This window comes from Grammomys surdaster, unplaced genomic scaffold (genome assembly GCF_004785775.1).
Source record: "Grammomys surdaster isolate TR1022 unplaced genomic scaffold, NIH_TR_1.0 373, whole genome shotgun sequence".
Taxonomy (NCBI): domain Eukaryota; kingdom Metazoa; phylum Chordata; class Mammalia; order Rodentia; family Muridae; genus Grammomys; species Grammomys surdaster.
The window spans coordinates 6,380,101-6,394,990 of NW_021604792.1; the positions used below are offsets into that span (position 1 = coordinate 6,380,101).

General features: G+C 45.6%; 1 protein-coding gene across 2 annotated transcripts; it reads right to left on the reverse strand.

The window, feature by feature from the left end:
* Nucleotides 1-1,884: 1,884 nt before the first annotated feature.
* Ddx47 (DEAD-box helicase 47) lies at nt 1,885-14,497 on the reverse strand. 2 transcript variants are annotated; one of them, XM_028780953.1, is made up of 12 exons: nt 14,405-14,497; nt 13,721-13,814; nt 10,880-11,068; nt 10,603-10,674; nt 10,307-10,425; nt 9,485-9,556; nt 8,920-9,036; nt 7,722-7,868; nt 6,814-6,951; nt 4,855-4,925; nt 3,910-4,039; nt 1,885-2,417 (listed from the first exon to the last, which is right to left on the reverse strand). In XM_028780953.1, the coding sequence occupies exons 1-12, from the start codon at nt 14,489-14,491 to the stop codon at nt 2,286-2,288; spliced, it is 1,368 nt and encodes a 455-aa protein (XP_028636786.1). In that variant the 5' UTR covers nt 14,492-14,497; the 3' UTR covers nt 1,885-2,285. The 2 variants fall into 2 exon arrangements, with proteins under 2 accessions (XP_028636786.1, XP_028636785.1); XM_028780952.1 differs by lacking the exon at nt 1,885-2,417 and having other exon boundaries at nt 2,446-4,039; nt 14,405-14,496.
* Nucleotides 14,498-14,890: the final 393 nt, after the last annotated feature.

The following is a 14,890-nucleotide window of genomic DNA, read 5'->3' on the forward strand; positions in this document are numbered from 1 at the left end:
GTAAGCACTTACCTACTGCTCTAATACCATCCCTGCCTGCCTACTGCTGTGTTCCCTACCATTGATGACCATGGAGTAACCCTGAAACTATAAGCAAGCCCCCAATAAATGCTTCCTTTTATAGTTGCCTTGGTCATGGTGTCTCTTCACAGCAACAAAGAGTAACTAAGACAAGCTCCAATGGTATCAACAGGTACCAGGTCCTACAGCAGTGTGGCCTCCAGCTGAGCCCATTCTTCTGTCTTCAATCGGGGCGCAGAGCTCTTGACTCTGAGGTGTGACTGTTTGGCGATACTTCCCAGACCTCAAGTTTCTGCAGTTATTTTTAGCTGTAGTTTTAGTGCATTCTTGAGACAGGTGAGGCATGAAGAATGTAGGTGTGGGTCACCCTTGAATCTCCAGTGCTTGGGCTGAGTCTCTTGTCATTCCAGCCCAAGAGTGACTCACACTCTTTTATTATCTGCCCCAAGGCTAGGTTTCACCTCAAGAACTCTGGATTAGATCTGCCATAGCCTATTCTCTAATTTCTTTTTGAGGACATGCCTTCTTCATGCTTTGTTACCTGCATCTGATAAGGTGGATTCCTTCATTTTCTGTAACCAACACCACTGCCCTCTGGTTCTTTCTGGTCCCATTTCCCAGAGCTTTGAGGCACTTGGCATATGGCATCAGACGTAGGAGGTAGATGGCTCAAAGACAGGAAGCTCCCTGGAAAGCTCTCTGGCTCTCATCCAGACGTCTATGAAGAGCTAGACAAATTCTGGGGTGTTTGTTGCATTTTTATGATACCAAGAAAGAATACAATGATCCAGTTGAGTCTTGGCTCCTCAGAGCAACAACTGAGCTCCACCTCCAAGCCTGACCCAGCAGGTTGTGTGTATATATGTGGTATGTACTGGCTTTCTTGTGTGCTCACATATGTGAGCCAGAGGTCAATGTCCGGTGTCTTCCTCAATCACTCTTTAAAAAGTCTCTCCAAAAATATGCATGTATCTAAGCTCCATAAGCCACTGTCTAGAAGGAAAAGTCCAGGCCGTAACACTTCTATAAAACCACCTGTAACTCTCTTTACTGTGCCCTCCGTCACTTCCCCAATACAATTTTAATTTGCTTCTTAAGTTCTTCATAGGGAGAAAATGTCAGCCATCAGCCATCCACTGACGCAAAATAAAGTTACCACCAAAGCCACCTTGGAGAAGCCTATCAGGAAAACATGACTAGTGGAAGATGAGCCCCAGGGGTGCCCAACTCTAACAACTGCTCACAAGCACGGCCCCTCCCACTTCCTTTGGTCTGTCCGACTCCTCTAACTCATCCTTCACTCAAATGCACCGTGAAAAGCAATGAAATGTAAAAGCCCAGGTCACCCCGTTGGTAAGAGTCCTAACAGGCACACAAGCCCTGGGTTTGGTCTCAAGCATCACCACATAAACCAGGCACAGTGACACACATCTATAACTCCAGCACCTGAAGTTTCCTGGATACTTGTTTAGCCCAAGGAACCAGGAAATAAATGTATTCGGGGCTCTGACGCCCTCTGCAGCCGCACCAATAGAAGGAAGAGGCAACTTCCTCTAAGCAGGACTTCTGTCAAAGCCGTCCATTGTCCTACTCTTGATTTTTCAACATTAATTAATGTCTTAATTCAAATGAAGACAACCAATTAAGCTGCCATATAATCACCCTGACAGGTCGCTGTTAGCAGGAGGTACAAGGCCTTCAATAGCAAGGTCTCCAAAGAATTGGGATACTGTTCTTCTAGAGGACCTAAATTTGATTCACACTGGTGACTCAAAACCAGCTACAACTGCAGCTCCAGAGGAAGCTGAGTCCTCTGACCTCTGGGCACCTACATAAAAGTGCATACACACATGGACACACACAGATAATAAAAATACATCTTTAAAAATAATAATTATTGATCCACATCAGGCTGAATGTTGACTGAGATAAGGTGGTGTACACGCCATTCTGTCAAAGCTTTAGCTAACTACAGACAATGCTCTTCATCAGCCAGGCCCTGGCTTGCAGGAAGAAAGGCCGAGGTGCAGCATGAAGGGCACCCAGCACTTGTGTCACAGGTACGGAATGCAAGCTGAAGAACAGTCCTGTGCCAACACTGTAAACGTTGTCCCACTGCAGTGACACGCCAATCCTCAGCAAGAACAAGCTCCCAGCCCTCTCTGGCCGAGCCCTCTCTGGACAGAATCTCAGCTCTACTGCAGGGGGTTCACTGCCTTCTTCCATCTCTTTACAGCCGTTCGAGGAGAAGTCTTTCAAAGCCATTAGCGGCCTTTCCGCTTCTTCATTTTCCCGCCGGCCACCTTGTTCCTCACACCAAGGGCACCTTCCGTATCATCCTCATCTCCCGCGTCCTCTCGCTTGCGTTTCTTCTTTTCTCCATGCTCCCTTAACTCCTGCAAGGCAGCAAACAGAACGTGACTGAACCTGAGTTAACAGCATCCCCCCCGCGCCCCTCTCTTTACCCACAAAGGCTAAGAATCAACTCCAAAAGAGCAGAAACGCTGACCTCATACAGAGACCAAAGCGTGAACAAGAAGTAAGACTGGCACAGATGAGGTCATATGACCCGCTGCAGCTTTTCTAAGGGATACTCAGGCATCCTGTATGAATTTACACTCTGACTGCAGATATACTCCTTGGTCACTCTCACTTCTAGAAGTCTCCTTTAAGGAAATAAGCCAAGGTATACATACATACTAGGATACTCAACACAGCTCTAGTTAGAGTGGAGAACACAAACCTTCCTCAGTGTAAACTGTGTTCCATGCATGCGGTGCAGCCATTAGAGAAAGATTCCATGTGCTGGACCTGGTGAGGCACAGCTGAAACCCCAGCATTTGCAAGGCTGAAGCAAGAGGCTGGACACGAGTTCAAGAGCAACCTGGGCTACACAGCAAGTGCAAGGCCAGCCTGAGCTACACAGCAAAACCTTGCCTCAAAAATCTAATAATAGCAAAAATGTCAGATGGCAGACAGGTGGGTAAAACTGGAAAAAAATCCTATGGATTTATATTTGGTGAAACACAAAAATGATAGTAACATCTAATTAGGTAAGTTCTAACTATGGCTAAACACCAAAAAACTAGCTGATGCCCTCAATGGTTCTCCCTAGGGCCTGGTTTACCCCGTCAGCTACTATTTTAATTCTTTCTATACTTTGTGAAATTTCTCCCCAGGCACAGATCTGGCCTAAAACTCTCAGTGATCCCCCTGACTCAGCTTCAAAAGTGCTAGGATCATAGGTATACGCCATTATACTTAACTACAGGTAGCAGTTGTGTGCATGTGTGTGCTCATTTCTCTGTGTGTGCACATGCAGGTCAAAGGACAACTGTACGTCATTCTTCAGTGTCATCTACCTTTCTTCCCCACAACAGATAGCAATTTTATAAACAAAAACTCACACATAAATTCCATGTAGCAGAAAACCACAGCAAGACTGTATCTCAGTTATTTAAAAAAAAAAAAAAAAAAAAAGTTCCTCCACACTTCAGAGTTCTCTCCAGGAAGGATACACACTTCCAGGGTTCCCCCTAGTATCTTCTCTCATGCTGCTACTGCCACTCACTACCCCTACTAGACTCGTGGTTCACATAAGTTTGTCTGGTGTTCACAGTACACAGAAGGTATTCAAGGCAAACATTATATAGGTGAGGAACTGGCTCTGAGAAGTGAGGCAAAATGCCCAAGCTCACTGTAACCACAGCTAGACTTCTGACATTGAGATTGACCTTTAGAGGGAGGTGGGGCAGGGTGGGGGTGGGGAGCATGACACATAAACACTGGAGGAGAATGTGGCCAGCCTCGACTCTGGACAAAACATCCAGTGTATGATGAAGGCACAGGGAAGCTCATCAGAGGCCACTGAGAGCAGCCGCAGCATACCATCCGGGCAAATCTCTGGGCTTCGCTCACACGTTCTGTGAGCATCATGACCTCCTCATCCTGTGTCGGAAAGACAGGCAGTTTCTTCCCAATTAAGTGCTCGATGCGCTGGAAGAGTTCCACATCATACCTGAGGAAGGAAAAGCAGCTGGCTTTGCTGAGCTGGTAAAGCTGCTGGCTAGTGCCATGGTATCTATCACATGACAGAATATGGGTCAGTTTTCAACAAGGCTGAATATATGAGTCCTTCTCAAAATACAGGTAAAAATACCACAGTTGGGAAATTACCCTCAGAATGTTTTACCTACAGAAAACACTAGGTATCCCACATTCAGTCATATGCAGTAGCACTAATTAGATTCAATGGGTTACAGAAAAAAGAGGACAGGAAGGGGAGAGGGGATATTTGGGGGAATATGATCAAGACACATTGTACACATGTGTGAAACAGGACAAAGAATGAGCTTTTAAAATGGGACTGGAAGGACGGCTTGCTGCTTAAGAGCACTGATTGCTCTTCTAGAGGGCCATGGTTCTGTTCCCATCACCCATGTGGCAGTTCATAACTGTCTCTAACTCCAGGTCCTGGAGATCTGACTTCTAGCCTCTGCAGGCACAAGACATGCATGTGGTACACAGAAGGCACTAAAAACACCCATACACATAAAAAATTAAAAATAACAAAGTCAGACATAGTTATTCTAGCCGGTCAAAATTAAAGGAAAGGTCACTGCTCCCAGTTCTAGTACTCCAAAAAGCAGCAGGTGCCACTTGTGCTTCTACATGACATGACATGATGTATGAAAACCAGGGTTGGAGAGATGGTAACCACACACAGAGCCAGCCAGCCACACAGAGAGAGCCAGGAGAGACTCTATATGACTAGCACTGCGACAGGCAAAGGTTCCAGTCTCTGTCGCTCTGTCCCAGTGTTGATTTACTCACTGTGTTACAAAAGTAATGGCCTTCCCGGAGCGCCCAGCTCTGGCAGTCCGTCCTACTCGATGGATATAATCCTGGAACATAAAAGGTAAATAAATTCACATCGAGCCAAGAAGGGATGTGTGCAAAGTCCTGCTGCAAACCTCTCAAAGAAAACACATGCCTTTGGAACATGAAGGACATGGTCTGGGAAATTTGCTGAGAAATCTTTTGTTTATTTGTTTATGACAGAGTTTCTCTGTGTAACAGTCCTGGCTGTTCTGGAACTTGCTTTATAGACCAGGCTGGCCTTGAACTCACAAAAATCCACTTGTTTCTGCCTTCTAAATGCTGGGACTAAAGGTGTTCGATATCACCATGCCCAGCTTCTTTTTTAAACAACGTTCTCGTAGCACAAAATTCATCTAATGCCTGCTTTCTTTTTTTTTTTTTTTTTTTTTTGGTTTTTTGAGACAAGGTTTCTCTGTGTAGCTCTGGCTGACCTAGAACTCACTCTGTAGACCAGGCTGGCCTGGAACTCAGAAATCCACCAATCCACCTGCCTCTGCCTCCCAAGTGCTGGGATTAAAGGCGTGTGCCACCACTGCCAGGCCTAAAGTTGGTTTGTTTTATTTTGTTTTGTTTTTTGCCTGCTTTCTCTTATACAAAGACAAACCTATAATACTTATCCACAGGGTTATGGCAATGCTGAATCAGCTGGAGATAGATGGTTCAGTGGTCAAGAGTGCCTGACTGCTCTTTCAGAGGTCCTGAGTTTTCAATTCCTAGTAACCATATGATCGGGTCACTCACAACCAACTGTAGTAGGATCTGATTCCCTCTTCAGGTGTACATAAAGACAAAGCACTCATGCATATAAAATACACAAATAAATAAATCTAAAAAGAAAGAAACAAAGAAAGGCAGACAGACAGACAGACACTGGATCTAGGGGTCCTACACAATTATCTGCACACCACCATGCCTCTGACTTTCAGTTCCTATTTATAGATCAGGGCTAGAAATGAATGCACAATCGTAAGAGTTGCTGTGAATATCAAAAGAGATCACAACTTAACTGTGAGAACTCAATAAGGAGCCAAGTGAAACAAAGGTCCACAAGGGGGGACATTTGGTAGTGCCTGGGACATTTTTGGTTGTCACAACTAGAAGAGTGTGAGATACTATCTAGTAGACTCAAGGAATGCTAAGCATATTATATACAAAGAACTCCCAAGACAAAGAATCCACCAGTCCAAATGCTAACAGGGCCAAGACAGAAATGCTGAGACACTAAGCAGCAGAAGCTGTATTTGTAAAGAGATGAGACTGGCATGGTCAGCATCTGCTGTATCTGCCCCTTGGACTGTGTCCAGTAACTCTTTCTGGGTATCTTCACATTCATATCTGCTAATGCTGTAAACAGGCCTGTGCAAACGGTGAGAATAAATCAGTCAAGAGCTTTCTCAGTTGCTGCTTATGAGACCAGGTCTCATGTAGCCCAGGCTAGCCTTACATTTCCTATGTCTCTGAGGATGACTTGGAAGTCCTGATCTTCCTACTTGTACCTCTGGAGTGCTGGATTACAGACCTGTGCCACCACATCCAGTTCACTCTGCTACAGCTCAGACCCAGAGTCTTTTTTTTTTTTTGGTTTTTCAAGACAGGGTTTTTCTGTGTAGCCCTGGCTGTCCTGGAACTCACTCTGTAGACCAGGCTGGCCTCGAACTCAGAAATCCTCCTGCCTCTGCCTCCCAAGTGCTGGGATTAAAGGTGTGTGCCACCACTGCCCGGCTCAGACCCAGAGTCTTACGAACGCCGGGTAAGTGTTCTATCAAATGAGCTTTATCCATCACTTCCTCAGCTTTTGATACTGAACTAACAGAGGGTAAAACAGTGCATCATAACCAGGAAAAACAACAAAAGCACATTATTTAGCAAATGAATTTCAGAACCAGAAGTCCAGACAACAGCAGAACCCACCTTAGAATGAGTCGGGATGTCAAAATTGACGACTACATCCACATGGGGTATGTCCAGACCTCTGCTGGCGACATCAGTCGCTAGGAGAATGGACCGTGCCTTCGCCTTAAACTTATTAAGGGATCCAAGACGCTTGCTCTGAGAAGAGGAAAAGAAATGAGAAACTTTAATTCTGAAAAGATGAAAGAATCCTTGCATACAGAACACGTAAGACAGACAAAATAAACACAACAGAAGTTTATTTTTATTTTTTATACTTTTTCCCCTTCTAAGTCTAGGCTGTGGCTTCATAGTCAAAACAAGTATGGAAACAACAAAAAATACTTAGGACCAGAGAATCAACACTGCTAATACACTGACTCAGAATCTTTCAACCCAGACACCTGGCTATGAAGTGTTCTTCTGTGTCTATGTATATTCACATGAATACTCCTCGGTACACACAGTATGCACATGAGCATGCAAGTAGAGGCCAGAGGACGTTCTTGGTGCTGTGACAATCTTTCTGAGACTTCTTTCCTGAGGATGGAGAGACGTCTCAGTGATTAAGAACATCTTCTCCGCTCCCATCACCCACAGCTCACAACTATCCACAGATCCAGCTCACTGACCTGCAGCTCACTGGTCAGGCTAAGCTGGCTGTCTCCACAGCATGTGTCACCACATCCAGCTTTGGATGTTTCCTGGGCTCAAACTCAGGTCCTCATGTTTGCACAGAAAGTATTTTACCAACTGAGCCACCTCACCAGGCCTATCTCTGTCCTATTGCAGTCTTAGCCACTCGCTGCCTGAAACTGAGAAAGTAAGCGTCGAAAGCAATGCACAAAGCACCTAAGGCAAGGAGGTGCAATGGACCCTGTGCCGTCTCTGCTGCACTCATCTACTGACGCTGGGTAAAGACCTCTTACCTGACTCATCTGTCCATGGAGGGGGATGGCGGTAAACCCGAGATTTCGGAGTAGCAAAGCTGTTCTCTGTGTGTTGTTACAGGTGCTACAGAATATCATAAAGGAGTTGCCGGCCAATTCGTTGAGAATATAAACCAGGTAGGTATCCTAAATCACAAAACAAGCTGCATAACTGACCTGGGAGAAGGGTTGGAGACCTAGCAACATGAGAGAGAGCAGGTCTACAGGAGTGTCTCCATTATGCCAACACCAGCTCTGAGCTTGATCCTTCCTCCCTGCTGCTCCCAGAGACCTTGTGGACAAGGTTTCTGTGGGGACTGGAGAGACCCCTGAGTGACTGTGTAAGGAGATTACAGTCCTGAGCTGTTGTTGACAAGTGAGCTATTGACATGAAATGGCCATGAAGGTCCCCAATACCTCGGAGCCACGGGAACAGCATGCCCTCTGTGGTCAGGCTCAGACACCCATCAGTGTGCTGGTGTTGACAGTGTGGAGAAAACATCAACCACAGGTTCCTCCTCCAGGATGTGTAAAGCAGAGACTGCTCCCTGACAGAGACCCACTCTAGAGAATAGCTAAACCTACTCACGTATACTGTAAAACAAGCAAGCTGACTTTCTCAGCCATTGCTGGTGCAACTATCAGAGGGCACAGCCCACCCCATCCCAGCTATTCCATGCCTGTACTTCCTGATTGCCAAGCTCTCCCACCTAGGTCAATCCCTCATCTGTGCAGGTGTGGCAGGTCTCACTATATCATCCAGACTGGCTTCAAACCTACTGTAAGGCCCAGGCTGGCATTGAACCTACAGTGACCTTCTTGCTTCAGATTCCCAGTGCTGGGAATATAGACATGCACTGCCACACCTGGCTAGCTACTATGTGCTCTGTGAACCAAGCACCCAATACATCCCGAGGTCACACACAAGATCTGCACTTGGCAACCAAGCAAGGTCTTTCCAAAGAAGCCATGAAATAAGCAGATGAAGGAAGATCAACCGCAGGGGTGGTCTGGGGGGAAACTCTACCATTTTATCAGGACTTCTACTTTGCTTTAATGTCATGAATTCCTGGCATGTTCACTTTATCTGTGATAAACATAAGCTGGACATTTGGCACTCGGCTGGTCGAAAGTTGGCATATTCTCAGATGCTTTGGTGAGGACAGGAATGGCAGCAATGACAAAGTCAACACTTTACCTTGAATTTAGAGGGAATAAAAAGGTAATATTGCTGCAGTTTCTCAACAGTCTGGTACTTAGAGGAAACAGCACATTTCACAGGGTTCTTGAGAGCTGCACGTTGAAGTTTTTGCACCTAAAGGAAGAAAACACAATAGCACGTCAATTCCTAAATGCTCAATGTTCTTACTTTCATGTGTTTTCACTATCATTCTAATACATAGTTGTGTGTGTTTTTGTGTGTACGTGTGTGAGACCTCCCCCAAGTTCAACCACAGATTTTCGTATTAGCTACATCTCCAACCCTAGTTTTACTTTCTACTTTGAGGCAGGGTCTCACTAAGGTACCCAGGCTGGTCTTGAACTTACTTTGTGGTCCACACAGGCCTTAAATTTGTGATTCTCCTGCCTTAGCCTCCCAAATAGCTGGGATCCTCGTATACCAATTCCTTTATTTTACTTTTGGTTTTATTATGCCAGTAGGGTTTACCACACAGACCAGCCTGGCCTGACACTGGTGTCCACCCGCTCTTGTCTGTGCCCTCTCTTATAAGGAGGAAAGCAGAAGTCCACGAGAAGCTCACCTTCTTGGTCATGGTAGCAGAAAAAAGAAATGTTTTCCGATCTCGGGGAATCACTTTGAGGATCTTGTCAACCTGGAGCACACAGGAAAGAACACCAGTGACATTTAGACCGGATGTCTATAGATTCTCTGCACAGTAAAGGGGAGGGACACCAGGCAGTGAGACAGGACTGAGAAACCAAATCCTGGAGGTTTAAGGTTTTAAAACGCAATTCAATTTTTCCTGAATATTTATACTTTGATACTAGACCAGACGTTATGCTTTTTAAATGCCATTCAAAGAAAAGAACAATTTAAAGCTAAGTTAAGAAAAAGACCAAAAAAATAAACATTAGTCAACTAAAGAAACGATGCCAAGTAGCTCGGGAAAGATGGTGAAAACACTGCAGGTGTACAGAGCTCAGCAAATGAAACAGAAGCTGCAGGGTTAACACCTCACCTCTCAGGTCAGCCTGGACCACATTCTAAGGGTGAGACGCACCAAGACTGCAGAAAAACAGTGGGCAAGCTGCTGCTCTCACTGAGGCCGACATGGGGCCCTACAGAGACAGGCGCCCAAGGAACCAAAACCATTGTCAAAGAGAGGCCCAGAGAAGCTCTCGGAGCACTGCTATTAAAAACTCACCTCTAGGCTGGGCAGAGTGGCACATGCCTTCAATCCTAGCACTCAGGAGGCAGAGACGGGTGGATCTCTGTGAGTTCAAGGCCAGCCTGGTCTACAGAGTGAGATCCAGGACAGGCAGGGTTGTTACAGAGATACCCTATCTCAAAAAAAGAAAAAAAAAAAAAAAGAAAAGAACAACAACAAACAAAAATAACTCACCTCTGTCTCAAAATCCATGTTCAGTATCCGGTCTGCTTCATCCATGACCAAGTACTTAAGGGCTCTTAAGTTGAAGCCTTTGGTATTTTCCAAGTGGTCAATCAGTCGTCCAGGAGTAGCTACCAAGAAAGATTAAGAAGAAAGGACCCAAGGGTTAAGAAAGGTATCTACTTCCCAGAAAACAGTGAAGACACAGAAGAGTTAAGCAGAGTCACAGGTCCTCTCCCCAGGTGCAACTCAACATGGTAGATTGTCTCCAACCCATCTGTGCATGGTGGTATTTACCTGTGACTCACCTATTACTATATGTGGTTTTTTGGCCAACGCTAGTGACTGAGACATTGAATCAATTCCACCAACAATGACAGCTACAGAAACAAAGCAAACACAGAACCTTCTCAGTGAACACCTTCAAAGCCAATGCTAGATTTCTGCTTACATTTTTTGTCCACCTACCCCCAAGGCTAAACCACAACCCCTGCTTCTGAGGTCAGTACTGTGCTAACAGTGCCTCCTGCTTCCCCTCCCCCACTTGTGATGGCACTCAGGGCTCTGCTCTGCTTAGACACTTACCACACTGCACTCCAATGGATGACCCCAGGGCCTCGAACTGTTCAGAGATCTGAAAGGCCAACTCTCGAGTAGGGGTGAGGACCAGGGCAAACAATCGCTGGGGAGTCTCCAGCAGTGCATTCAGAATGGGCAAAGCAAATGCACCTGTTTTTCCAGATCCCGTTTCTGCCAACCCAATGATATCACGACCTGGAAGAAAACAAAACAAAACAAAACCAAACAAAAACAAAAACAAAAACAAAAAAAAAAACCTCTTAGACAAAGAAATGCACTATGAGCTCCTTCTAAATTTTCTGTACTGACATGATGCTGGGCACAGGGTCTCCCTAGTGAATTAGAGACTGAATAAGCGAAAAGGGTATAGCCTCTACCTTAGATAAGCTAAAATTCAGCAACAGGACAAATACAAAAACACGTTTATGCCCAAAAGTGGTGGCCTGTGCCTGTAATCCCAGAACTCAAGAGGCAGAGGCAGGCGGATTTCTTAGTTTGAGGCCAGCCTGGTCTACAGAGTGAATTTCAGGACAGCCAGGGCTACACAGAAAAACCCTGTCTTGAAAAACCAAAATTAAAAATCAACTTTAAATTAAACCCTTTGTTTTGAGAAATCCGCCTGCCTCTGCCTCCCGAGTGCTGGGATTAAAGGTGTGCGTCACCACTGCCTGGCTTTAATTTTTTTTTTTTTTATGTATGTGTTTTTTCTCTGTCTGTGTATATGTGTGTGTTTCCATGTGTGACCGTGGCAAGTCAGAGGACAACTTGTAGGAATCCGTTCTCTACTTCTACCATGTGGGTCCCAGAAATCAAACTCAGGTCATGACTTTCAGCAGTAAAGCCTTTAACCACCGGGCGATCCTACCGACACAAACGTTTAATTTGGTAAAGCCCTTAATGCAGACCCCCTAGAAAACATAGCAAGTACGTAAAGGGGGAGGCCAGGCTAACAGAGATCTCCGAGTTCCACGTGGAAGTAAGCAAAGAAGGGCAGGACAGCTATTCCTGCACGAAGACCGAGGGCTGGGACTCTAGGAAACAGCGTACGAAAGGGAGATGCGAAGCCCCACCTGAGCTGAATGCAAAGGTGTTATATGGGAAAGGAACGAGGCTAGGAAAGGGCTCATAATCCCCCAGTGCGTTTTGATAAACAGGGAATTTCACGAGCGATGTTATTCTTCAGGAAGATAAGCCTGGATGAGGCAAGGAGCTGAGCCGTGCAGGTGATGAGCACAGTGTAGTCCCACCCACATGGGAGGCGTGGCCAAAGAGGAGCGCCTGGGCCTAGGAGCCTGAGGTCAGCCTGGCCAGCCCAGCAAGGACTATCTCAAACGTAAAAGCAAACCAAAACTGGTTGAAAGAAATGTGGCTGGAGACAGACGAACTTTAGTATGGGAAACTGAAAAGCCAAAACTAGAGGCAGGAACTGTAGAAAAATCAGTTCTGGGAGGGAAGTTAATGATTCTGGATACAGAGAACTTCAGGTTCAGAGAGAGATGGCTACAAGCAAACGGGAGCCAGCAGGCCTTAGCTCATCTTCCTGAAGAAAAGCGGTGTGAAATGTTCCTGACTGCCGTATCTAGCTGTGACCCAGAAGCATCCTCCTAGCCTCCCACTTCCCCTTCACACAAAAGCATGCACACTAGCAATGCAGACACAGGAGCCATGAACTTCACCTGGTTCCCACTCCTGAGGGGCATACACATCAGAGTTACAATCTATGAGGGGTATGCCCCACATTTGAAAACTCGTCTTTTGTTTGCTTTGTTGTTTGAGACGGAGCTTCTCTGTGTCATCCTTGCTGTTCTGGAACTGACTCTGTAGACCAGGCTAGCCTCAGGAATTAGAAATCCTGAGTGCTGGATTTAAAGGCACCGAACCACCATCACCTGGTTTTACACCTGAAAATTCTAACTCGGTAGGTCCAAGTTGTTTTAGAATAAGGAAAGAAAATGATGATAGAACCGCTATTGTAAAAGCAAAAGGGAAGAAACAGTAACTAAAGAGAAAGGCTACTAAAATACTGTGTTGAAATTAAGAGATGACAACTTCAAGAAAGGTGTGACCAAAAGGGTGTTCGACGCTCCGGCATAAGCATGATGGATTCTTTTTCTGTCTTTTGGGTGTTTGTTTGTTTGTTTTTCAAGACAGTGTTTTTCTGTATAAATGTTCTGGCTGTCCTAGAACTTGCTTAGTAGCAAGCTAGTCCCAAGCTCTCAGAAATCCACCTGCCTCTGCCGACGGACTGCTGAGATTAAAGGCGTGCGCCATCACTCCCAGCTGAATGGCGGATTCTTAATTCCCATCTCTCAGAGCTAAATAACTTAGTCAGGATCTGCCATGCAAATTCAGACAGCAGAGAGTTCTAGGGGGTTAAAAGTGCCATCCCTCATTCATTACCATCAGTGTCTACCTCCCAAATGTCACAGGCTTGTACCACCATCACACCTGGCTTTATTTATTTATTTGAGGCAAAGTCTTGCAGCTACTCTCCTGCCTCTGCCTCCTCGCTCTTAAGAACAGGAGTAATCGTGTCATGCCCAGAGAGAGATTATATCTTTACTTCACTTGAAATGTGACAGAAATAGCTCTTAAAAGGGATACAAAAACTAAGTATAAGCCGGGCGGTGGTGGCGCACACCTTTAATCCCAGCACTTGGGAGGCAGAGGCAGGAGGATTTCTGAGTTCGAGGCCAGCCTGGTCTACAGAGTGAGTTCCAGGACAGCCCGGGCTACACAGAGAAACCCTGTCTCGAAAAACCAAAAAAAAAAAAAAAAAAAAAAAAAAAAACTGAGTATAATGTCACACTGACTCTACACTACCCTGCATATTTAATTCCAACCTACCTTGCAAGGCCATAGGAATAGCTTCAATCTGGATCTTGGTGGGCTTTGCCCATCCCAACTGGTCACAAGCTTCACACAATACATCTGTCACACCCTTCGAATTCAGAAAACCATACTTTAGCAAAGAATACATCCTCACTTCCTTCCATTTTAAATACCTTTATCAGAGCCATCCTACTGGTGATATGTAGCCTTTTACAGTTTACATAGCTGTACCTCTCAGAATCTACTTTATATGAACACAATGGGACAGCTACTTGAGACAATTTCTACTCACCAGGGACTGTGTCAACTGCTTTACATGTATCTTCTCATTTAACCCGTCAAATCGGTTCTGACAAGTGGCTAGCTATTATTCTACCAAGTTCACACGTGTATAAAGTGAAGCACAGACCACAACAACTTGCCTCTTGTAACGAGTTCATGCGTGACCCTAGATAACGTAAGGCTCTACACTAACCGGAGAGAAAAGCAAATGGGGGCTCTCAGGACCCTGCAGCATGCTACAAGGCAAATGCACCCGAGGGAACGTGAAGAGACCCCGAGTTTCTAACAGCCTGAAGAAAGCATGAGCTAGGCCCCAAGGTGTTTTTATGTACTACAGGCTGGAATATAAATTACCCAAAACCTGGGTGAGCCTAACGCCAACATCACAAAATAAATACCAGCATCACCCGTTCTCACCAGGTCTTTAAATGTTTTCGTTTCCTCCTCTGCTTGAGCTGTCTGAAGGGCTTCTGAGGGAGAGTCGGGTTCCTCGTCTGACGCCATCTTGCCCGTGGACTCCGGAAGTGGGGGCAGAGGCGCAAGGCGTGCTGGGAAATGTAGGAAATTACTTTCCTAGAGTGTAGGTTCTGAACGCCTCCTGCTGGCTGCTCTGGCGTTGCAGCGCCCCACTCAGGTGGGACTTGGAGGAACAGTAATGGCTCGAAGCCTGTGTGCCTGCCTAAGAAGCTGAACCAAGAGAAGTGACTGATGACCTACCTGCCCATCCCTTTTTGCTGCCCTTTGGGTATCTGCCCTATTTTTTTTTTAAATTGGTTTCTTAAGGCAGGTTTTCATTCTGCAGCTTCGGCTTCCCAGAGCCTTATCTGGTTTACCACTTTCTAACTATCGGAAATGTAAACACATGGGTATCACAATGTTATTTATTCATTACTTCACATATTT